The sequence below is a fragment of the Rhinatrema bivittatum genome, chromosome 5 (assembly GCF_901001135.1).
Source record: "Rhinatrema bivittatum chromosome 5, aRhiBiv1.1, whole genome shotgun sequence".
Taxonomy (NCBI): domain Eukaryota; kingdom Metazoa; phylum Chordata; class Amphibia; order Gymnophiona; family Rhinatrematidae; genus Rhinatrema; species Rhinatrema bivittatum.
In genome coordinates, this window is record NC_042619.1 from 88,660,962 (window position 1) to 88,687,500 (window position 26,539).

Here is a 26,539-nt window from a genome sequence, read left to right on the forward strand (position 1 = left end):
GACTAAAAAGTCTCTAGAACAATGATCTTAATTCTAGCTGGAGTACCTGCTCTGCGGATGTGGATTACTATATCAGTCTGACAGGTTTTATTAATCTGTCAGTTTTAAAGAAGACAACGTACAGTTTAAAGATAATAGTGGATGAAAATCAGATTTTAGTCATTTTTTACTGTTTAGAAAGTGGTTTTGGTTTAGCTATAAATATTATACTATATGTAGGGCTTCTGACGTTAAATTTAAACTGATAAACCCCAATAAAACACCCCCAATACAAAATAATCAAACAGCTGTTTGATAAACACCGGAAAAGCACAGCTTCCCCTAGCACATTCTCAACACTGCTTTGCCTATCCTGGGATCCTCTGTGCCTTTTCCAAACTAACAACTCTCAGCTGCACAAATTTGATTCAACTGGAAAAGGTACCTGACTATAGTACCTATGTCGGAAAAACACAGAGCAACACCTATTTTTGGAAACCCATAAGGACCCTTAATTAGCTGCAAAATAAACACCTACATTTACTATGTGTAAACACCTAAAATCAGAAGCCCTATATGTTATATGCCTTGCCAGATGTACCCAAGATTAGTGTGCTACCTCACAAATTTATAAAACAGTTCTGTTAGCCAAAACTTGCATTAGCAACTGTCTTATACACAAAAAAAAAAAAAAGAAGTAACACCCACAACATACTAACTTATGAAAAAGCAAACATTTCAGTCTCTTTTTATTAAATTGACAGAGTATAAAGTTCCCCCACTGCCCTCAGTTGAACGATGCAATTGCTAGTCCATTCAGAGCCCTGTACAACAATACAAGGTAGGGATTCTGCCAAATTGTTTAATCTGATTGACAATGTTGTATGTTTTAGGATCCATTTATTTTTGTCACCCCACCATTTGAAAGCCCAGTATTCCAACCCGGTATATTATTTTTACCACTGAAGAAACACTCTCCTGCATGCAGCAGTGAAGCTGGCAACCTATTATTAGGGTTTCTGAAAATATATTGCACATTTTTGCTTGCTCCTGGGGAAGAGAAATCAGACTCCTGGCTAGATTCTTCAAATGCTCGGCCAATAAGAAAGCACAGCAACCTCACAGGAGTCCATTTCAGCAATTGTGCCCTCAAAAGCAGGCATTACCAGGAGATAACCACAGGCACAAACAGATGGCCATTGGCGATGGATATTTAATACAGCAAGAGCAATTATCTGATAATGACAGAAATGGGCACAAAATGAAATATTAAGATGATTTTTTTGTAGCTCAGTAGTTTCCTCCTATCCTTTTTTAGGCTTTCAGCTCACTTGGTATCTACTGAGGCTACAGCACCATGAGCCTTTAATTCACAACAATCCATTGGTTTTCCCCCTCCTGTCCAACCATTGCAGTGTCAGTCCTTCAATATAGACTGCGGCTCCCTTTGGGACCTGGTGCACATTCATCCTATCTCTGCCCATTAGGTATCACCACCGTGTGATGGCTTGATGCCCTCCTCCCAGATGCAAGATTTAATGGACTTTTTCAGTCTGCTGATTAGCTGGCACTATTGTTGCATTATGAACTTTGATAATTACCAATACCTCGCCTAAAAAAAGCAAACATTCTGCAGCATTTAAGCTGTATGAAAGAAATGGCTCATGATCTTCTGCTACTTACACAGTCAAGGTCCTAATCTCTTATAAAAAAAAAAAAAAAAAAAAAAAAAGAGACCTCCAGTTAGTTTGGTGTAATTTGCTGCACAGTGGAAAATAAACATAGGACAAAGACGAACACCAATATAATCTGACACACTCATTCAATACCTGCACTCTGGGAGCTTTGAATGAAATAAGCCTGCTTATTATAAAATTTGGACCAATCTGCTCATCATTTCTGCATCTCCAGACCTGCCATGCACACTGTATACAATTTAAATATTTAACATTTCAAAAAAATACAACACTTATCTCCCTTTGTAAAATAAATAGACCAAAAAGGGTAAACCTGAAAAACAATTACGCATTTAATTAAATGTAAAATCATATGTAAAGCAATGCACATTACACAAATTCTCAAAGACTTAGAAACAATTAGTGCTGCCCAGCCCAGTGGAACATAGGAACATCTCCACATATTTGTGTGTGTGACATTAGCAGTCTGAGCCCAGACAGGACATGGACAGGACTGACTGCCTGTTGACAACCACAATGTTACGGCGAAGACATGCAAAAAGAAGGAGCTGGACTGGCTTGTTCCACTGACCCCTCCAAAACTGTAAACAAAATGTCAGCTATTTTCTAACACCTTCACGTATATATCAGAAACAAAAACGAAGACTGCAAAGTGATACAAGGCGTTACTAAAGTGATAAATATACACATTTCAATGGTAAGATCCTTCCTTTCAAAGCTTTTCTTCCCTTTTCTGCTCTACCAGTTCTTCAGTATGTAAAAGCAAAAGCAAGGTATTCACAAGTAAAAAAAAAAAAGAACTGTTGTGCCAACAGTGTGAGCAGCAGCCAAACAAGGCACACAAGCATCACTTTGCAGTACACAAGACTAAATGTAAATACAACCCCTTCCCCAGCTTCCCTGTGTCCGGAAAGAGGAAAAGCAACCTTTTTAGCAAGCAAGAGTTAATGTTCAGTATGTGTTTCCATAATTTTCTATTTTTCATAAAATTAAGAGAACTCGAGCTCAAATTCAAAGTGGCATCTTATTCATCCAAATTAAAGTCAGTCTCATCCTGGCTGCACCAAAAGTTTCAGTTAAATAGAACCAGCTCATGTTAATTCCCGTTGCTGCTGGAAGCATTCATGTGTGCAGCAGCAGCATCAGGGTTGCTCTCATTCCCCACCATGAGATATGCCAATATCCTACAGCACAAAATAGATGTGCCCTGCAGTACAGTCAAGAAAACTAGCTCGAAATTCATTTGGTTCTTTGCTCAGTTGGCCAGTTGCTTTCACCCGGCAGGACACTAGAAGGCTTCATTGAACATTTAAGTTTTCAGATGCTCGCTCCATCCAGTCTCAAAAAGGAGAAATCTAGACTTAGAAAAATGAAATTTCACACACAGAAGAACTATATTTTCAACTTCTTATGTTTGAGAAAGCTACTTCCCCCCTTACTAAGAACCAAGGGAAAGTGCTGTGAGCACAATGCACAATCTATGGAAGTGACTTAAAAGATGTGCTGCAAAATGTTACTTAGGACATCACACGGTGTTTCAAGCAGGCTTCTACTCAATTCTCAACCCAAACCCAATAAAAGTTCAGCTCTTTGGATTAGACTTTTCCAACAGCCAGTTCACTACAGAAATGCCCTTATTTTGTATTTCTTCCCACTAGAGCTTGTTAGTGAATGATTCATTTTATATCTTTTTGTTTGGCTTTTTATAATCAGGAGTAAGGTTTAAGGCCTGCAAATATTTTTAACTACTCTTTTCATGCTACATGCTAGAACTAGTACAACAATAAGTCTAAGAGAGAGCTAAATATGTAAATGTTCAGTTAATCAGAAGAAAATAATAAACTGAGCCAATCTAATGCTAGTGTGTTTGGGTTTCAACAATTTAAAGATCCACCATCTGATTCATAAAAATCATACACCTAAGTCAGAGTCTAAAAAATTAACCACCTGTATTAGAAATTTAACCCACAGAAGTGTATTCCTTTTCCTTTGCTAAGGTCTGGAGAGTCAATCTGATAATTCTGAAGCTGCAGACAGCCAATACTGGCTTTAAAATTTGCACTTTTTTCAAATATAGCTTTTTTTTTTTTAAACAGAAAAAATGTTAGTGAAATACCAAAATCAGCAGAGTATTAAGTTGCAATGGTGAAAAGGCCCAGAGAAGTGTAAAGTTAACTATTTTTAGATCAAAAACATTTCTGTTTAGCACTTAAATGTCCAACATTACCACAATATACAGCTTACATTAAATAGCACATTCATTTTTCTACCCCTTGAGCTGCCAGAACAGTTAAAATGTTTTGTCAAGTTTCTTTCCTCACCATTAAAATTAGTGTGAGTCCAGTTAGATTTGATTACTATGATTATGCAAGACCCTAAAATATTAAATTTTAAGTTCATTTAGTGCAAATTGCAGTTGCTTAAATAAAAAAAAAGAAATGCCCCTACTTATTCCTAAAACTACCTGAAATCCTTGAATGCCTTTCCACTTTTGTTTTGCTGTTGTAAACTTAGTAATAGGAACTGTGTGAACAGCAAACACTGTCTGGAGAATTACCATATAGCCCTGCTCTATGTGAATAAGTTTACCATCAAACAGAACTAGTATCGGTCATGCAGCAATAGGCAATAGTTTGCCTTTTTATACCACCGTGGGGGCAGACTGAGGCACATCGTTCTTCCTTCAAATTAGCATGTCATTCTTGCCACCCCGTACTCCAAGCTGACTACGGCAGGTTCAGTTTTTGAAAACTCCTCTGTGTAGTCCATGTAGCGATTGTCTGCTGTGTTGCTGCCCTCTATAGTCCTAATACTGCTATGCACTGGCAGCAGGGCCGACTCCTTGAAGCACTGTGAAGTCCTAAGCACTGGTGACATGGAATGGATGGGGTGCAGGGATTCCTTTGCGAAGTCGAAGCCAGCATCCGCCTGGTCGTGTTTTTGTTTCCTTAGTTTCTGTGATGAAATTAAAAAAAAATATGAATAATTTCTTGAATTCATCATTATTTCCAAAGCCAATTAGCAGCAAATTGAATTCCAGAAATGTGAAATTATTTTTTTTAATCCCAGCAAACCTACAGGCAGTTGGTAGATCAATATGAAACAATCTGAAGGAATAATATAGTTCCAACATGACCAATACATATTTTGTACCATACTAAACACAGACTTCCAAGAGACCTCATTCCATGCAATTTCACTCAGTTAAAAAAAAAGTTACCCCCTTCCTCAAATAAAGCCACCTATAACCCACCTGGTTTAATTCTTCCCAATTATAGTTTCACTATTGTAACTCAAAGTCTCGTGTTTATTTTTTTGTCCGTGTGACTTGTCAATCTGTCTTGACTAGATTGCAGGCTCCAAGGAGTAGGGAATGTCCATTATGTCTGTACAGTGCTGCATGCATCTGGTATCTGCTACACAAATTAACAATAACTGCTTATGATGCCTTATGGAGATCTGCAGCAACGGTCTCTTTTCAAAATGATGGAGACATGTTCAAGAGAAAGACCTCAAGGCATACATTCTTAAAAAAAAACAAAACACACCTACTGCCATGAGGGGCCCTTTTGGCTCAGGCCCTTTCCCCTAGCAGCAAGAGCATGTTACATCTGAGTCAGCCCTTAAAGGTGCAGCAGATAGAGGACCTGGAGGCACTAGAATTGCTGCTAGACCCTGATCCCCTGCACCTTTAAAAAGGTTAACAGGGAAACACCCCTGCTCTTGGCCTAGACCTGCAGAGCTGTGAGACCCTCCAAGTCTATTTTACTTTTGGCAGGTAATTATCCTCCCCCTATTTCTCAGCACTTTAAAGGTTGAGGAATGCCTGGGCCCTTGGAAGCTTGTTTACATAATTGCCTGAGAGATTACCACCAGCAGAAAGTAGCTGCTCTAAGCACAGAGGGAGAGTAAGAGACAGGGCAAGGAGAGTGTGAAGAGACAAGTTGGAAATTAAAGGGTTTGTGGCCACAGCCATGAAGACTCGCTTAGGATGGGGTAAGGGATGGGAGTGTGTGTGTGGGGGGGGGGAGGGCTAGTACAGTGCCCCCTCAAAAAATACAGTTCTGGCTGTGTTTCTGGTGCATTGTGAAAAAAACTGTTTACATTTTACAGATAAAAAAAACTTGACTTGCACCGGTTTCACCATATATGTCTGTCTCAAGAGAATAGAACTTCTCTTAAAACTGCTTTTCTCTCTCTCATCACTCTTCTAGATGAAGGCACCTTGGTGTCCTTGGCAAACAGATCTAGTTAAAGGCAATGGGGACACGGAAGGCAAGCTTTTTGAACATCCATTTCAACTCAGCACTATGGCCACTAATAACCCTGTCTTCTAATTATTGTTTTTCCCCCAAAGGAGTTCACCCATCAACAAAATGTAAATGCGATTATACAAATCTTTGAAATGTTTAAAATGCATCATAAATTGTATACAATTATTTATTCATTCATATACTGCCTCAACGTCCTAATTTACTTGAGGAATAAGAATGAATTCATAAATTCCCCTCCATTTTCATTCATAAAAAATTAATCTCTCTTCAGTAGACCTCCAAAATTGAATTGTTATAAACCGTGTTTGCCTGGAATTATTTTTTTTTATAATGAGGGATAATAAGTCACCAAATATAGCATCACACTTATTCTCTTATCAAAAACATATGATCAGTTCTAAACAATCATTGAAAACCAACACTTATTTACAAGAAGCAATTCATTCACACTAAATGACATTCCTGAATCAATGTCATCTCACATACACCCAAAGTTTACTTAGTGACAGCTTAATTCAGCCAACTATTACATAACTATTTAGTTCAGACTCACAACTGACTGTGTGCTAAATGCATCAATATATTGGCAATGGCGGCTCATCTCAAAAATCTTCATAGTATTTAGATATCTTTAAACTAACATCTGCATTCCATAAAATTACATTTTCTCGAACACTACAGCAGTAAGAAAAGAGTGAAAGCAAAATACAGACATATCTGAGCAACAATAGCATGATTTAAAGCAGGCAATTTTTTTCTGTACTGTTTTTCTGTTGTGTTTGTTGCATTGTGGACCCTTGGTCACTGTGGAAATGACTCTGCCCATGGGGAGGAGCCCCATGGGGAACCACAGTGTCTGGCTGAACTCAGTTAGCAGACACAGTATGGATGGAGGGCTTTAATGTACAGCTGTAGATAGATGATGTAGGAAGGAAGGTAAGGCACTGAGATCCATGAGGTTCCAATACGTTCAACAGGCTCGGATGTATATTCTCACCCAGATTCCACGATAGGCGGGAGCCTGCAGAGCTGGTAACTCTGCGGCTGGTGGGTGGAGCTGGAGCACTGGATCGTAGAGGTACTCACAGGAATGTAGGCATCTTCCTGACGATGAAATGGTGGGACCGAAGGTCCGTGGTGCAGGATACATAGGCTGGTAGGCCCTCGAGGAGCAAGTACCTGATAGTCTGATATCCTGAAATGGAGAAGAGAGAGAAAGACCCCTGAGGAGTGGTTGTCTTAGTTAGTAGAGGCCCCGAAGGGTAGTTGGAAGTGAGAGACCCCCGAGGAGCAGGTGCCTAGAGCTTCTGAAGGAGCGAGGCCCTTGGAGTGAAAGCAGCATCTAAGCGTGCAGCTTAGAGCGGTCAGCTTAGCTAAACCGAAGTCCTTGCTAACTCAAAGGTGGTAGCGAAACAGAGGCTTGATAAACCCGGAGGTATCGACATCATGCGGTGAGGCCGCCCCCGAGGTTCCCGCCATGATGTGTATTTGAGCATAAGAGATGTGCGTGCTCGCGCCCTAGGAGGCCACGGGAGTGAGCATGGCGGACTGGAACGCCCATGCTAGGTTTGAGACGCCAAGACCCTCAGCACTCAGCACCAGAGGCAGCCATCTTGCCCAAGGAGAGAGAAAAAGGAAGAAAAGAGGTAAGGCAGAGTGGTTGCAGTCGTCTGCGACCGACGGATACAACAGTACCCCCCCTTCAAAGGGCCCCCCCTCCAAGACCTCTTCCAGGTGGTCTGGGTTTGCATGGGTGTGCCTGGTGGAATTGGCGTACCATCTCTTTATCTGTAATATTGGCCAGTGGTTCCCAAGAGTTTTCCTCTGGGCCATAGCTCTCCCATGAGATGAGATACTCCCTTGTCTTGCCTCTTTTACGTACATCAAGGATGTCTTCCACTGCATATTCAATGTCATCTTCTGTATCCAGACTGGTAGGTTCTGGGTCCTTCCTGGAGAACTCGAAGAGTATTACTGGCTTTAGTAGAGATACATGAAATGTATTGTGTAAAGCTTCCTCCATCAATGAAGATAGACTGTACGTCAGATTTCCTAATCGCCGAAGGATGGCAAAGGATCCCACAAAGCGAGGTGCAAATCTTGCTGAAGAAAGCTTAAGTCGAAGGTACTTGGTGCTTAACCAAACTTTGTCTCCAGGCTGAAACTGGGGTGCCTTTTGATGAGCATCATAGGTTCTCTTTGCCTTTTGTCCTGCTTTGAGGAGAAGCTCCTTCGTCTATCTCCAAAGTTGGGATAACTCTGCTGTGGTAGCCTGGGCAGCAGGAGAGGCTACTGACAATGGACTTGGCAGAGGAGGTAACGACTGTCTTCCTTAGACAAGCTGGAAAGGGGAAGACCCCGAAGAAGCAGGATGCGAATTGATGGCAAATTCTGCCCAAGGCAGTAATTCAGCCCAGTCATTCTGTCTAGAGTTGACATATGATCGCAGAAATTGTTTCAGCATTCTATTCATCCTCTCAGACTGACCGTTAGACTGAGGATGGTAGGCAGAGGTTAAGTCCAAGGCAATGTCAAATTTTTGACATAATGCTCTCCAAAACTTTGCAGTAAACTGCACTCCCTTGTTGGATAGGATATGTTTAGGCATCCCATGAAGACGGAAGATGTGTTTAATAAAGAGTTTTGCTAACTCAGTAGCAGAGGTTAATTCTGGTAGTGCTACAAAATGTGCCATTTTAGAGAAACTGTCGACAGTGACCCATATGGTGTTATTACCGTTGGATGATGGCAGATCCACTAGAAATCGGTAGCGATATGGGTCCATGGTTCATCCGGTGATGGTAGAGGCTATAATAGGCCCCAAGGATGCCCGGGTGGTGGCTTTTGCTTAGCACAGACAACGCAGGAACCCACATACGCTTGTACGTCCTTCTTCATGGTTGGCCACCAATAAAACCTTTGCAACATAGCTAGGGTACGACTCTGCCCTGGATGGCCTGCCAGACGGGAATCGTGTGCCCACTTCAACAGTTTCTTCCTTAAACTCCTGGCCACCACCGTCTTCCCGGCAGGTACCATGTGGGTGGCTGCAAGAACCACTCTTTGGGATCAATATGATGGGGCTCATCTGGCACATCCTGAGGTGAGAAAGATCGTGATAGGGCATCAGTCAGAGTGTTCTTCTCTCCCGGACGATACTTCAGAAGGAAGTCAAATCTGTTGAAAAACAGAAACCATCTTGCTTAACGGTGGTTGAGTCATATACTACTATTTGGTGTTGTGCGCCTTCTAGCCAAGGATGTCACTCTTCAAAAGCCAGCTTGATCGCGAGAAGCTCTTTGTCTCTGATCTTAGCAGACGAGAATCGCCTGGAAAAAGAAGGAGCAAGGATGGAGCACATTGGATTCGCTGTACTGACTCAGAACCGCCCCCACACCAACATCAGATGCATTGACCTCAACGATGAAAGGACGGTCTGTCAGGGTGATGGAAGCACGGCTTCTTCTGAAAAGCCTCTTTGAGCGTCAGGAAGGCTGAGATGGCTTCTGGAAACCAACTGGCAGGGTTGGCTCCCTTCTTGGTCATAGCAGTTAGAGGGACTGTCAATGATGAGTAGTTTTTAATAAAAGATAGGTAGTAATTGGTGAATCCCAAGAAGCGATGCAATGCCTTCAGGTCTGTGGGTTGAGGCCAGTCCCGGATACTCAAGTTTCTTGGGGTCCATTTGAAAACCATTCTTAGAAACAATGTATCCCAGGAAGGGTACAGCTTCTTTGTGGAATTCGCACTTATCAAGCTTTGCATAAAGGTGGTACTCAAGCAGGCGTCTTAGGACTTTAACATCCTCCTGATGACTTTGCAGATCTTGAGAAAAGATCAGTATATCATCGAGATATACTACTGTGCATTGATAAAATAAGTCCCGTAAGATGTCATTCATCATACTTTGAAAGACTGCAGGTGCATTACTTAAGTCGAAGGGCATGACGAGGTATTCAAAGTGTCCATCACGGGTGTTAAAAGCAGTCTTCCATTCGTCTCCTTCTCGAATACGCACCAAGTTGTAAGCTCCTTTAAGGTCTAATTTGGAGAATATTTTGGCTCCTTGGAGCCTATCGAACAGTTCAGAAATTAAGGGTAGGTGGGGTACCTGTCCTTGATGGTAATCTCATTCAGACCCCTGTTGTCGATGCAGGGGCATAAGGTGCCATCCTTCTTCCCTATGAAAAAGAAGCCTGCACCAGCAGGAGATTTAGAAGGTCTGATAAATCCCTTTTGTAGATTTTCTTGTATGTAGGTAGACATAGCTTTAGTCTCAGCTACTGAAAGAGGGTAAACTCTTCCTTTGGGAGATTCTGAATTTGGCTTCAGATTTATGGCACAGTCAAACTCTCTGTGTGGCGAAAGGACATCAGCTGCTTGCTTTGAGAAAATATCCTGGAAGGAGACGTATTGTGGAAGCAAGCCAGGTAATGGTGGGGTAGTGGGCATGCAGATGAGCGGTGAAACTTCCGCAAGACACCGACCATGACAGTCTGGTCCCCACCGGGACAGTTCCAAGGTAGCAGAGTTAAATTGTGGCATATGGTCTTGAAGCCACGGCAGCCCCAATACCACCAGATGCATGGCTTTCTCCAATACTAGAAAAGAAATAGATTCTGAGTGTAGAGCTCCAGTGCGCAGGCCAATGGCCTGGGTGATCAAGGAAACTTCTCCAGGAAGTGGTTCTCCATGGATAGAGGACAATAGCAGAGGCTTAGCTATTGGTGTGGTAGGAATCCGTAGATGTTCAACTATGCGCTTCAAAATAAAAATTACCTCCGGCACCGGAGTCAATGAGAGAGTCTGAAATTTGAGACCTCCGCAAAGCAGAGATACTGGTAATGATAGAGGAGTAGGAGAGGTGAGGCCCAGGAGAAGTCCTCCTGCAGATCCCAGGCCCATCAGTTTCCCGGACAAATGGGACAGGTTTGGACTGCTTGGCCCGATTAGCCACAGTACATGCACAACCCCATGTGCTTGCGATAACGTCTCTCCTTGAAGGTCAAATGGTTTTGGCCTAGTTGCATAGGCTCTTCCTCCTCTAGGGAAGCAGACGGTAAGCTGGAAGCAACAGGCACAGGTTTAGCACGGTTAGCCCCCATCGTAAACTTTTGTGGACTCTTAGCCTCCTGAGTAAGGTCACGGATACGGCGGTCAATTCTCCCAGCCAATTCCATCAGGGACTCAAGGGTATCAGGCAAATCAGGAGCCATTAATTCGTCCTTTAAGCGAGAGTTGAGACCCTCCATGAATATGGCACGTAAGCATCCAGTGTCCCAATGTAGTTTGGATGCTAGAGTCTTAAATTCAATAGCAAAGTCTGTAAGCAGCTTGTTAACTTGCTGAAGGTTGAGCAAGGCAGATCCAGCGATGGTCTGGCAAGCCAGGTCATCAAACACAGACTTAAAAAGTTTTAGAAATCCTGGTAGGTCATTCAGGATAGGATCTTCACGTTCCCATAACAGTGAAGCCCAGGCCAGGGCTCGTCCTTCTAGGAGCGACAGGATGTAGGTGGCTTTTGAAGCTTCAGTGGGAAAGAGGATAGGCTGCAATGAAAAATGCATGCTGCACTGATTAACAAACCCTCTGCACATCTTGGCTTCACCCGTAAAGCGGGTAGGTGTGGATAAAAGAACAGTGGTCTTAAGGGTTACTGCTGGTGACAGCAATTCCTTCACAGGAGGAGCTGAAGAATTCAGTTGAGCGTATAACTGATCGAAGGCAATAGCTAGGCTCTCCAAAGACTTTTTTTGTTCCGTGATCTGTAGGGCTGCGAGCTGAGCCGAGTCCATGGAGTTAGCAATCTGTTTGTGGCATTGAGGACCCTTGGTTGCTGTGGAGATGACTCCGCCGATGGGGAGGAGCCCCATGGGGAACCACAGTGATTGGCTGAACTCAGTTAGCAGACACAGTATGGATGGAGGGCTTTATTGTACTACTGTAGATAGTTGATGTAGGCAGGAAGGTATGGCACTGAGATCCACGAGGTGCCAATACGTTCAACAGGCTCGGATGTATATTCTCACCCAGATGTTCACGATAGGCAGGAGCCCGCAGAAGGGATAACGCCGTGGCTGGTGGGTGGAGCACCAGATCGTAGAGGTACTCACAGGAATGTAAGCGTCTTCCTGATGATGAAATGGTGGGACTGAAGGTCAGTGGTGCAAGATACATAGGCTGGTAGGCCCTCGAGGAGCGAGTACCTGATAAGTCCAATATCCTGAAATGGAGAAGAGAGAGAAAGACCCCCGAGAAGTGGTTGTCTTAGTTAGTAGAGGCCCCAATGATCACATGCTCCAGTTCTCCAAATGAACGTATTTTACCACATGCCCGACGCAACATTGGCAGTCGGAAGACATATATAAAGATCTGCCAGTACCAGCAAGCCAGTGTTAATCCGAAAGCTGAGGTCCGGGTTCAGGATTAAGTTGAAACAATCCTCTGATGCAGGTGGCGGGACAGCCGCCGAAACGCCATGGTGTCTGGCGTGTAGTAAAACACATTCATTTGGAGAACTGGAGCATGTGATCATCTACTGCGGCATTCAGGTTTTTTGGATTGAACTGTGCTTTGAATCACATGGTTTGGGACATTTATGTGACTCAAGAGTTTGATGAAGTAAAGTGAAAGGATACATGTGAACTTGAGCAGCCCGTGCCGGACTAAGTGACTGATTACATTTTTTCCGGTGGAGGATAATATTGGAGGACCTGTTTGTGTCGAAGAACTAATGTGAAACTCATCGCAATTTTGTTTTTGTGGGAGTAGTCATGTGAAAAGCACAATAACCTTTTTTTAAAAAAAATTCTGTGTCACAGAATGTATTTATAAAAGTTTTTTTATGGGGTGTGTATGACTGGGGGAAAATTGTGAATGGTGTGTGAAGTTATGAATGGAAATCATATTACTTTTGATATATATTGAATCAGATTGAGTAGGAAGTGATATGTACATTCTTATTTAGAAATTTTTCACTGAATGAATAAAAATTTGACACTTGCATTAGAAAGGTGTTTGATCACTCCTTAACAAATAGAATTAGTGAGCTGTGGTAAAAGAACATATATGGCCTGTTTCTAATAAATTTATATTTAGTTAGTAGAGGCTCCGAAGGGTAGTTGGAAGCGAGAGACCCCCCGAGGAGCGGGTGCCTAGAGCTTCTGAAGGAGTGAGGCCCTTGGAGTGAAAGCGGCATCTAAGCGTGCAGCTTAGAGCGGTCAGAGTAGCTAAACCGAAGTTCTTGCTAACTCAAAGGTGGTAGCGAAATGGAGGCTTGATATACCCAGCAGTATTGACATCATGCAGTGGGGCCGCCCCCGAGGTTCCCACCATGACATGTATTTGAGCGTAGGAGATGTGCATGCTTGTGCCCTAGGAGGCCACGGGAGTGAGTATGGCGGACTGGAACGCCCTTGCTAGGTTTGAGATGCCGAAACCCTTGGCACCAGAGGCAGCCATCTTGCCCAAGGAAAGAGAAAAAGGAAGAAAAGGTAAGGCAGAGCGGTTGCAGTCGTCTGCGACCGACAGACACAAGATTTTCTCTCTCATGAAAGATGTCTCGCTAGCAGCATCATCTCTAATGGATGTTATTCTAAATGCTGGTCTCATTTTACCTGATATTTAACTGCTAACCTAAGTATTGTGTTTGCTGTTTCAAATCTTACATTTTGTGCCGATCCACCCTGTCTGTTTCTGTACAGTTCTCAGATTTTGTTTCAGGCGATGTGAATACCATAACAAGTGTTTTTGGGTCTATCTTTCTCCTGCTTAATGGTTACTTTAAGAACATAAGAACATGCAATACTGGGTCAGACCAAGGGTCCATCAAGCCCAGCATCCTGTTTCCAACAGTGGCCAATCCAGGCCATAAGAGCCTGGCAAGTACCCATAAACTAAGTCTATTCCATGTTACCGTTGCTAGTAATAGCAGTGGCTATTTTCTATGTCAACTTAATTAATAGCAGGTAATGGTACTTTATTTTCCACATGCTGGCAGCTCTCTCTTTATGAAAGAGAGCCTTTAAGGGTGAATTTTCAATGAGTTACGTGTGTGAATAGTATCTACTCGCACACATGCTATTTTATAAACCTCAAACATATGCGTGCAAAAACATTTAAGCGCATATGATGTTATTCTAAATGATACTTACACATGTAGCTTTGGCAACTTACGCGGGCACATCTTGTGACTAAACATGTTTATTGTGTGCTATTGGCCAGGTGAGAGGTCTGGATGAACTGAGAGGAGTTCAGGCTGAAGAACCAGGGGGGTCTCGAGGACCCGGAGAAGGACTGGGTGAATTGGTGGAGTAATTGGTAAAACTGGTAATTTCAATTATGTGTTTTAAAATATTCCATTTTGCACATACAAATCGGGATTTACACAAGTCCTACTTTATTTTCAGGTGTAAAATATATACGTATATTTTTAAAATAGGTAGGAAAAGTACTTGCTTTCAACGCTTTGCATGTATTCATATGTAAGCATACACACGTGTGTATGCCGCAGAGCAGAGATGTGGGTATTTAATAACAAGCACTAAGGGGTACATTTTTAAAAAACAGCACGCACGCGTACTTTTGTTCGCGCAATTGGCATGAATAAAAGTAGGCCAGATTTTAAAAGATACGCGCGTAGCCGCGGGTATCTTTTAAAATCCGGGGTTGGCGCGCGCAAGGCTGCGCAAAATTGGTAGCCTGCACACGCCGAGCTGTGCAGCCTGCCTCCGTTCCCTCCGAGGCTGCTCCAAAATCGGAGCAGCCTTGGAGGGAACTTTTTTTTTGTCCCACCCCCCCCACCTTTCCCTCCCTTCCCCTATCTAACCCACCCTCCCGGCCCTACCTAAATCCCCCCCCCCCCTACCTTGTTCGATGCAGTTACGCCTGCTGGCTGGCCAGGCCCTGACACAGGCCGCTGTGTCGGGGCACTCGGCCACGCCCCCGGACTGCAGACACGCCCCCAACCACGCCCCTGGACCGCCCATTTTAGCAAGCCCCCCGGACTTGCGCGCAGGGCTTTTAAAATCTACCCCTATGTGATATGCACGGGTTATAAGATACTACTGTAAATGTATGTGCATATATACCACCACGTGCAATTGTTAGAAAGTTAGCCTCTTAAGTTACTGCCTAAGGGCATGCTTTTTGTAGAGAACACTCTTCCCGCATCATGGCACTTTCAGGGCAGGATATCATACCACAGAACTGCACTGAATCTGAATATTTTAGAACATCCTTAGAACACAACTTCTGTACTTATCTTTTTCATAATCCATTAGTACGATGCCTCCTCATTCATCTGCTGCCTTAACAATAACTAAGGTAGGTGTTGACAACTTTTTTTTTTAAAGCAATCATTTTGTAGCAAGAATTTTGAATTGTTTATGAATTGTACTTTTAATCTTTTGTAAGCCACTTTAGGCAATCGTATGGGATTGAAAAGGTGGGGTATAAATATAATAGGAATATAAAATAAATTATGACAAAAAATAAGTCTGTCCAGCTTTTCAATACCACATACAAACAACCTTCAGAATGAATGAATGTGAAGATCCACTGGGTCTTATGAGCACAATAAACTTTTCCTAGCGAAGTGATCTCATTTATTCTCTGTATTTCCAAAAAAAAATTTAAACAGATCTATATGTGACTAGAATAAATTACCGGTATATTTGCTCTGATTCGAATTTACAAGTTCCTAAAAACTGCTGTATGTGTAAATAAATTTAATTTTTTGACAAATTAATTACTGGCCACTCTTTCATAGCTGTGACATCAGTGAGCCTGACTTCAGTGCCAGGAAAAATAGTGGAAACTATTCTCAAGATCAAAATCGTAGAGTATGTAGAAAGACATGGTTTAATGGAACACAGTCAACATGGATTTACCCAAGGGAAGTCTTGCCTAACAAATCTGCTTCATTTTTTTTGAAGGGGTTAATAAACATGTGGATAAAGGTGAACCGGTAGATGTAGTGTATTTGGATTTTCAGAAGGCGTTTGACAAAGTCCCTCATGAGAGGCTTCGAAGAAAACTAAAAAGTCATGGGATAGGAGGCAATGTCCTTTCGTGGATTACAAACTGGTTAAAAGACAGGAAACAGAGAGTAGGATTAAATGGACAATTTTCTCAGTGGAAAAGGGTAAACAGTGGAGTGCCTCAAGGATCTCTTCTTGGACCGGTGCTTTTCAATATATATATTGATCTGGAAAGGAATACAATGAGTGAGGTTATCAAATTTGCGGATGATACAACAGTATTCAGAGTAGTTAAATCACAAGCGGATTGTGATACATTACAGGAGGACCTTGCAAGACTGGAAGATTGGACATCCAAATGGCAGATGAAATTTAATGTGGACAAGGGCAAGGTGTTGCATATAGGGAAAAATAACCCTTGCTGTAGTTACACGATGTTAGGTTCCATATTAGGAGCTACCACCCAGGAAAAAGATCTAGGCTTTATAGCAGATAATACTTTAAAATCGTCAGGTCAGTGTGCTGCAGCAGTCAAAAAAACAAACAGAATGTTAGGAATTATTAGGAAGGGAATGGTTAATAAAACCGAAAATGTCATAATGCCTCTATATCGCTCCATGGTGAGACCGCACCTGGAAAACTGTGTACAATTCTGGTCGCCGCATCTCAAAAAAGATATAGTTGCGATGGAGAAGGTACAGAGAAGGGCAACCAAAATGATAAAGGGGATGGAACAGCTCCCCTATGAGGAAAGGCTGAAGAGGTTAGGGCTGTTCAGCTTGGAGAAGAGACGGCTGAGGGGGGATATGATAGAAGTCTTTAAGATCATGAGAGGTCTTGAACGGGTAGATGTGAATCGGTTATTTACACTTTCGAATAATAGAAGGACTAGGGGGCATTCCATGAAGTTAGCAAGTAGCACATTTAAGACTAATCGGAGAAAATTATTTTTCATTCAACGCACAATAAAGCTCTGGAATTTGTTGCCAGAGGATGTGGTTAGTGCAGTTAGTGTAGCTGGGTTCAAAAAAGGTTTGGATAAGTTCTTGGAGGAGAAGTCCATTAACGGCTATTAATCAAATTTACTTAGGGAATAGCCACTGCTATTAATTGCATCAGTGGCATGGGATCTTAGTGTTTGGGTAATTGCCAGATTCTTGTGGCCTGGTTTGGCCTCTGTTGGAAACAGGATGCTGGGCTTGATGGACCCTTGGTCTGACCCAGCATGGCAAGTTCTTATGTTCTTATCTTCAGTGATCTCTACTTCCACTGATTTTGGATTCTTCCCTCTGGGATGTCCTTTGTCTCTGCCACTTTGGACCAAAATTATTCATAAAGAGAAGGAAAAAAGCACTACCCCCTAGCTTGATGGTTACTCCAAAGCTCATTCCTTGAATTTTCTTCACTAGAGTCTGCAAATGTAACTCTCCTAGTTATATATTCCAGGGCTGCTTCCTGAGCCAGTAATAAATTGGTCCTATTTAAATTTGTGATATTTCACTTGTTTTAAATCATAAAGAAATTTAGCAGTGGTAGTTTCCAATTCTTTCAAATTCTCCTAGAAATTGTCATCATCATAATTAGACTTTTTTTTTTTTTTTTTTTTTTTTACAATTTCTTCATCAAGCTCAATCCCAAGTCTATTTGATTCAGTTTTTGCTGTGTCATTAAGTTATTAAATCAAAGGAGTATTTACAATAGGCAATTATTTAGAAATTCTTGATATAAACCTGGTTCTACTTGGTATCCACCGAGTACAGCAACATTCTAGCAGCACTGAGTATCACAACAGTAAGTAGATGATGAAGTATATTTAGTTATAGCACAGAGTTGAAATGGATATTTAGAAAGCATTTCACACAAATTCCACCAACCTATCAGCACAGATTTGCCACTCATGAATACACCAGCTTAACAGAAATTTTGCTTACCATAAACTGTGTTCTCTGAAGATAGCAGGATGAACTAGCCAGTAACACGTGGGAGATGTCAGCCGGCAGCGCTAGACTGACTCGTTCTCCAAGATAGTAGGCCTTTGAGATCTACTAAGTACGTGCAGGAATTCCCACATAGGCATTGTCTAGTGAGCCTCCTGAGTCTGTACCATAACTAGAAAGCTATGTAGTCTACTCTTCCCTGGAAATGGGGGGGCATTTCATGACTAATTCATTCTGTTATCTATGGAAAACATCATTTACAGTAAGCAAACCTGCTTTTTCTATCAATAAGCAGGTTGAATTACCCATTACATGTGGGGTTGCATTACATGAGGGTTGCAATGGAGCCTTTTTGAATAAGCAATCCAGACTCCACAGTGGATAGTGGACTACAGCAAGAACAGGTTACGCAAACATGCTTGCCCAAAGTCACTGTCTTCAAAATGTATCAAGACAGTACTGGGATGTGAAGGTGTGGATCAATTCCCAAATAGCAGCTTTGTAAATATCCTCAATAGGAACTTCTCGAAGATGAGCCATTGAAGAAGCCATTGCTCTCACCTGATGTGTTCTTACAGAGTCTGTGATCTGAAATCCTGCTAAGTAGCAGTGCTGAATGGACAAAGTTCATTTTGCTACTGCCAGGCTCAGACTATTAGGGTTGTAAGATATAAAGAGCTGGGAGGTTTGTTGATATGGTTGAGTTTGTTTCTTGTAATAAGCCAAAGCCCTTTTGCAGCCTAATGTACGGAGGTCTCTCTCTCTCCCTCATAATTGTGAGGTCTGGGAAAAAAAGGTTGATAGCACAATGGATTGATTAATATGGAAGGCCAAGGCTACCCTCTGGCAGAAACTTGGAATGAGTGAGAAGGACACTGCTGTAGAAGAACTGGTTACAACCACCATCTCAGCTCCTGAATCATGTCCTGGAAAATCTGAACGATACTGGAGAATGGTTGAGTTAGTTGATCCTACTGGGAACACAGATCCCATTGGAAGTAATGTATATGGAGGCAGGTCAATGGAATCACATGGATGGCCGCTGCCATACGCCCTAAGAAGACTAGGACCAATCATGCTGTCTAGTGTTAAGAGAAGACGACTTGCGGCCAAGCAAGGACAGGGCAACCACTTGATCTGAGGGTAGGAACGCTCTCTCCTGCATCAAGTCTATCCATGATCCTATAAACTTGAGTCTTTGATTGGGCGCCAGATTCAACTTTTTGAAGTTGATTAGAAAATCTAAGCTCTTTAGAAGGTAGATCGTTTTGTGAAGAGAGTTGATCACTCCCCTCCCCCACCCCGAGATCATGAAGAAGGTGATTAACCAGTTGTCCAGATAAGGGAAGACTTGTTTACCCTGTTGCCACAGATGAGCCACTACAACCACCACACATTTGGTGAAGACACTCAGGGCAGCTGAAAGCCCAAAAGGGAACATTCTGTATTGGTAGTGGGCAGAACCCACTATGAAGCAAAGATAGCGCCAATGTGAACAGTGAATGAGTATGTGGAAATATTCATCCTTGTGGTCCAAGTAACACATCCATGTTCCTCTGATTGTAGGGAAGGACCCTACTGAGGGAGTTCATTTTGCATTTCTCCCGCAGTAAGTGTTTGTTCTGCTGTCTCATATCCAGAATAGGCTGCGAGCCTCCCGATTACTTGGGGATGAGGTTGTATCCGGAATAGAAGCCCTGCACATGTTGAGATGTGGAGAGGAGCTCTATGGCCTTTTGCTACAGGAGTGATTGAACGTCCAGGGAAAGTTGCGGTAGATGTGATGGATCTGGTTGAAGTGTTGAACAATGTGGAAAGGATGGTAGGAGGGAGAAACAACTGGTACCCAAACTGCACCATTTTGAACACCAGGGGTTCTTGGATATATGGCGCTGTCTGGACTCAGGTTTGGCTTGGGCCTGTTGAATGTTCTTTAGCTGGCAGTGTTGTCTTTGTCTGGGCCTAGATAAGAACATAAGAAATTGCCATGCTGGTTCAGACCAAGGGTCCATCAAGCCCAGCATCCTGTTTCCAACAGAGGCCAAACCAGGCCATAAGAACCTGGCAAGTACCCAAACACTAAGATCATCCCATGCTACTGATGCCAGTAATAGCAGAGACCATTCCCTAAGTCAACTTGATTAATAGCAGCTAATGGACTTCTCCTCCAAGAACTTATCCAAACCTTTTTTAAACCCAGCTACACTAACTGCACTAACCACATCCTCTGGCAACAAATTCCAGAGCTTAATTGTACGTCGAGTGAAAAAGAATTTTCTCCGATTAGTCGTAAATGTGCTACTTGCTAACTTTATGGAGTGCCGCCTAGTCCTTCTATTATCTGAAAGTGTAAATAACTGATTCACGTCTACTTGTTCAAGACCTCTCATGATCTTAAAGACCTCTATCATACCCACCTCAGCCATCTCTTCTCCAAGCTGAACAGCCCTAACCTCTTCAGCCTTTCCTCATAGGAGAGCTGTTCCATCCCCTTTTATCATTTTGGTTGCCCTTCTCTGTACCTTCTCCATCAAAATTATATATTTTTTGAGATGCGGCGACCAGAATTGTACACATTATTCAAGGTGCGGTCTCACCATGGAGCGATACAGAGGCATTATAACATTTTCCATTTTGTTAACCATTCCCTTCCTAATAATTCCTAACGTTCTGTTTGCTTTTGTGACTGCTTCAGCACACTGAGCCGATGATTTCAAAGTATTATCCACTATGATGCCTAGATCTTTTACCTGGGTGGTAGCTCCTAATATGGATGAGAGAGGATGCTGACGTTTTGCCGGAGCAGGTGCTGTATGGTATTGTTGAAACGGATGGAATGACTGCTTCTGAAAATAAAGCAGTTTGTAATGATAGACACGCCATCTCTGGGCAGATGTTTGTTCGAGGCCCGTTGAGAGGGACTGAACTGCCATATTCTGTTCCTTTATCTTTGCAACCGTTTCCCTGAGCTTCTTACTAGGGACAGTCTGCCAACTTCTCATGAATAGCTTCACAAATGCTGCTGGCCTTAAGCAACCCCATGCGATGTACTCCAATCAATGTTGCAGAGGTATGTGAAATGGAATCAAAAGCTTTGTAGACCGAATGGAGGTGATGGTGGATGCCTTCCCCCACATCCAAAAGTGGTTGAGGATAGCCAGAAAATCCTTCTTCAGGATGGAGGAGAGGCTTTAGTTTCTGAATAGTCATGGACATGTTGTACTATGTAGAACTGGTGAATGGTAATGCAAGCAGTGAGCATGGAAATTTGAAAGGCCTTTCCAAAGTCGTCTAGAAACTTATGGTCTTTTCCTAGACGTGACTTGGAATGGATCAGTGTCTTTTTTTTGCTTTTTTCATAAGGAATTTGACCACTACCAAATATTGAGGTAGTTGAGCACAACTGAACCATGGAGACTGCTGAATCCTGAACTGCAGGTCTAGTTTCCTAGCAATAGGCATGCCAGAAATCAGCGTTTCCTACATTCTCCATCTGAAGAGTTGTGAGAATAGTATGGACTAGTATGGCCTCCAGCTCAGTTGAAGTATCAAGAATTTGGAGAAGACCAAGATGCTCAGAGCGAAGGTCTTTGTCCTTATGAACATGGACACTAAGGGTCGAGGCCATTTTTCGATGAGCTTTCAGTACAAAAGGCCCTCCGAAAATTAAATATGGCCTAATGGTTCTGACAAGGGGTCAGAGGGTATGCCAGTAGAGTCTTCTGAACCCACCTGAATGGGGTCACTCACCCTGGACTCTAATGAACCAGGAGGTTCCTCCAGCAGAATTGGAGATGGAATAGGACGGTCCCTCACCATCGACTGGCTAGACTCCACTGCAATAGAGTAGGATGATGAAGAAGCATGAAGTTTTGGTTCTGAGGAAGTGTTTAGCCCAATAAGTAAAACTGGAACTCTCCTGGGCGGATTGCCATGGTAATATTTTGAAGGGATCCCAACTCCTTAGAAAGGGAGGCAAAGAAAGTTTTCAAAGTTGTAATTTGATCCAGGGACTAATTTGTCCTTTGGTTTGCTGTAGGTGGTTGGACAACCTCTTCAGATATCAGGATTGGTCCCTGTGTCTGGGGCTCCGATCTGCTAGAAGTAAGTGGAAGTATAGTGTTTCTAGCTGAAACCTCTCTGCCAGCAGCTGAAGTGGGATGAGCACTCTAGTTACTGGAGGAGATACTGGCAACCTTACATCTTCTCCAGATTTAGGGTGAGCTGTATATAAAGCAACCTGAAGAAATGGATGCTTTGATGGAGTAGAATTCTTAAAAATTTTGAAGATCTGACTTGGATTGCTTTGATGGATGCTGTTCTAATTATGTCAAGGAATCTGGAGTAGTGTGCCAATTTCAACAGCATCACACTGCTATGCGATTCTGCATTGTGACCCAATAGTAGGGAGCCACGTGCATTGACTTACCGGTAATTGGGTGCATAGCACATATAGTTTGCTGAGACAATATGTGTCTGTGTGATATGTTTTGATGGACTGTGTGTCAATGTTTCATGCATCAAGTGATCTGATGCATCATGTGCATTGATTCACTGCGTGTTGAGTGCATCGAGGAATCCTACGCCAGTTGTCTCCATGCATCATGCACAGCATATGCCAATGCACCGTGCTTAAAACGCTTGTGTTTTTTCGACGCTGGCTCTGCTAGTTCCAGCGACCGATGGCGCTTTTTCTTCGATGCTGGGTGGCTGACTGAACTTGACCCCACAGCTTCGGCCTGCGCCAATGAGAATCTTCATGGAGCTGTCGTGCAAGTTTTCTCCCACCAAGGCAGACGATGCCACACTGTGGGATGAGGATCTGCCTTGACTCAAAGATTTAAACAGCTCCTCAATTCAGTGCACCCTGGAATGCAGGGACAACTTTCCATAGGCATAATAGTTCATGGCCATCCATGACGGACGTTACCTTCCCACAGTTACAGCACTTGAAGCCACTCACCATTAGTTCTTTTCTCTATGACATTTTGAGGCAGCAAGGCCTCAGAGAGGACATTTCTTACTTTTTTTATTCATAGCACTGAAATATTCTTTTATAGGGCTGCCAAAGCAGCAAGACAACTAAGGTGAAAATACTACTTACCTCTTCCAGCAGATGGAGACAGATTAAAGCTGACGTCATGGTAGATATATATATATAGCTCTGCACTAACATCAGCCCGCCAGTATTCTCTGCAAAAGCCAACTATAGACAAACTGATTCTTCAACACAATCATGAACAGACAACCATTTATGCACCCAACCAATAGGAAACATTGAGCTCAGGTAAGAATGCAATAACATTATCTAAGGGACTGGTTTTGTTACTTACCGGACATCCCGGGAACCAGAGCCACCTAAGAGGACAAACTGAAACAAACAGGCAGCCAAGGGCAGGGAGGTGGATTAGCCTGTCTTCCTACAAGGAAAGGAAATTATCAGTCAAGTAGTAATTCACCTTCCTTTGCAGACAGGTTAATCCATCACCAGTGGGATGTATCAAAACTACTCCAGAACAGGGTGTAAGGCTGTCCCCAGTCCAACCAACATAGAACGAGCAAAGGCTGCATCCTCCCTGGCCTGCCCATCCAGGTGATAATGCCTGGAAAAAGTACGTAAGGAGGACCACATCGCTTCTCTGCAAATCTCAAGTGGAGACACCAAACGAAGCTCTGCTCAGGACACTGCCTCAGCCCTGGTGGAATGCACCTTAACCAGTTTAGGCAAAGCCAATTCGGCATCCACATTCGTGGCCATGATAACCTCTTTAATCCAGCAGGCAATCGTTGCCCACATAACCGATTCACATTTACCCGTTCTAGACCTCTCATGATTTTAAAGACCTCTATGGTATCCCCCCCTCAGCCGTCTCTTCTCCAAGCTGAACAGCCCTAACTTCTTTAGTCTTTCCTCATAGGGGAGCTGTTCCATCCCCTTTATCATTTTGGTCGCCCTTCTCTGTACCTTCTCCATCGCAACTATATCTTTTTTGAGATGTTGCGACCCCAGCGATCTACTATCAGCTGAAAGGCTTTAGCTGATGGCACCCACTCTCCTGGATGCAGACTCTCCCTGCTTAGAAAATCTGCTCTCATGTTGTCGTTTCGTGCAATGTAGGAGGCTGAGATCATCTGCAGATGAATTTCCACCCATTCCGTAAGGAGATATATCTCCTGTGACACTTGCTGGTTCTTGGTTCCACCCTGGCGGTTGATGTAGGCTACCATCATTGCATGGACTGCCTGACCCTGGAGTCTGTGGCAGAATTGTGGACACATCAATCTGACTGCCTGGGATTCCAGGCGGTTGATGTTTCAGAGGGCCTCTTCCTTGGTCCAACATTCCTGGGCTCACGTCTGTTGTGAGGACCAGCCAGTTTGGGGAGGACAGGGGTACACCCCTGCTAAGATGAGCTTCCTGCAGCCACTACTGGAGCTGAGAGCATACTGCCATTGGTAAGTGAAGGCAAATCGAATAGTCTTGAGACTGCAGGTTCCAAAGTGACAGTAGTGAGCATTGAATGGCTACCCATTACCACAAAGCATAGGAACCATTGGTGTTCTTGATGGATTGGAATATGTAGGCAGGCCTCAGATAGGTCCAGGGAGGTTAAGAACTTTCCGATTGTATGACCTTTATCATGGAGCGTAGGATTTCCATGCGGAAATGATTCACTCAGATGTCGGTTGATGCTCTTGAGGTCCAAGATAAGGCGAAAGGAATCTTCCTTCTTGGATACGATGAAATAGATAGAATAACGCCCTGTATTTTCCTGGGGTACAGGTACAGGATTATAGCCCTCATACTGAGGAGCTTTAAAAGAGTCTCCACTGCCTGTTTCTTGTGCTGGGAGTGACAAGTAGACATGATGAATATGTCCCAAGATGACATGGTAGAAGAGGGACAGTCAATGCTCTATCTCCTCATTTCAAGGGTGGGTCGGCAAAATTTCATTGGGGGGTTCGGGACAAACCTGAATCCGAGCCTGCCCCTCTCTTGGGCTGTCTACTACAAAAGGACTGAGACCTCTGAAATGTTGAGTTTCTGTAGGTGCAAAAGCTTTGGGAGCCCCTGGATCGACCCCTCATGTCTTCTTGTAGCTGGAGAATCGCCCCATTTACTGGCCAGCTTTTCTAATTCGCTTCTGAGAAGGAGTGATCCTTTAAAGGGCATCTTTGTAAGATTTATTTTGGATGTTGCATCTGCTGACCAATTCCGCAGCCATAGCTGTCTTCTGGCCACCACCACTGAGGCCACTCCTCTGGCCGGAGTATGGACTAGATCCGAGCCCGCATCAGCTAAAAAGGCAGTGGTGGGTTCCAAAATCACTCTGGAATTCACTCCCACATCATCCACCTGCTGAGAGAGGAGTAGGCACGAACGAGCTACCAGGGCACAACAAGAAGCAATCTGTAAGGTCATTGCTACTGCATCAAAGGCCTATTTAAGGATGGACTCCATCAGTCTATCGTGCGCAACCTTTAAGGCTGCTCCTCCCTCCACTGGGATAGTTCACTTAGAGATGGCACAGACAAGTGCATCCACTATAGGGAAAAGAAAACAGTCTCTCACTGCTCGTATCCAGAGGGTATAGAGCTTCTAACGCTCATCCCCCTTTAAAATTTGCTTCTGAGGCATCCCATTTCAGGTCAATCAACTCCTGAATGGCTTCCAGTACTGGAAAGTAGCAAGAGGATTTCCGTATGGAAATCAGAATGGGATTCTTCTTTGGTTCCATCAGAGCCTGCCCCAGGAACTCCCAGCATCTTCAGGGTCTGGTAAACCAGGGCCGGCAATTCATCTTTATGGAAAAAAATGTAACATAGTCCAATACAGTTCTAAGGCGGGGGGAATTTCCCCATCGTCCAAGGAATCCGTATCCTCTTCGTCCGTTCTGTCAAGGTCCCTGCCAGGGATACCCTTGGTGAGGCGGGGCATGCCTCGAGGTCTGCTGATAGGACTGGGAGAGGGAGGGCTTACTGGCTGAGGTTCCTTCCGGACAGGGGCAAGTGAGGTAGCCGACTGTGACTGCACAAAGACTTGAAGGCCCTGGAAAAATTCTACCCAAGAGAAGACAGCTGAGTCCATGCCTAGCCCAGGAGGTACTGGGGTAGGCGCCTCTGAATTTCCCTCTCCCATGGATGACTCAGGCATGGGGGCACTCAGATCTTGGGTTCTTCCAGTTATGGCTGTGGCTAACCCATCCTCTGAATGCAAGGAGCTGGGCTTAGCAAAGTACGGGGAGGCCAACTCTCCCTGGGCTTCCTCACAGTGCTGACAAACTGGAATCCAGGTCAGACCGTGAAAGCATAATATGACAAGCAGCGCAGAGAGAAAGGTGCTTATGTTTCTTGGCTGCCAGAGCCATTGGCGACGTTAACTGTGCATTATATTGGCTCATGCTTAAAATTTTATGCGCACAGATTTTGGGCGCCTAGGTGGGTCGTTGCAAGGCGCATGCACAGCCCCGTGTGCCCGCTTTTACCTGTATTCTGCACTTAGTAGGTTGTGCATGTATGTGTGCACACGACGTTATGCATGCAGTATGTGCGCAGAGCCAACATACTACGCATACCAGCATTCTACAGAGGGCAATATGGCACATACAAAGACGCGCAAGATGGCGCTGCCGCAGCCTATCATGCAGTGTGCCAACCAAGCCTAAAAACGG

General features: G+C 43.6%; 1 protein-coding gene across 3 annotated transcripts in view; it reads right to left on the bottom strand.

The window, feature by feature from the left end:
• Window positions 1-1,984: 1,984 nt before the first annotated feature.
• The window catches only part of MTMR6 (myotubularin related protein 6), a 116,342-nt gene continuing 91,787 nt past the window's right edge, over window positions 1,985-26,539 (bottom strand). For all 3 annotated transcript variants that reach the window (XM_029602561.1, XM_029602560.1, XM_029602559.1), the window contains exon 14: window positions 1,985-4,631. In XM_029602561.1, coding sequence (XP_029458421.1) covers window positions 4,365-4,631 — 267 coding nt within the window. In that variant the 3' untranslated portion in view covers window positions 1,985-4,364. The remainder of the gene's footprint in view (window positions 4,632-26,539) is intronic.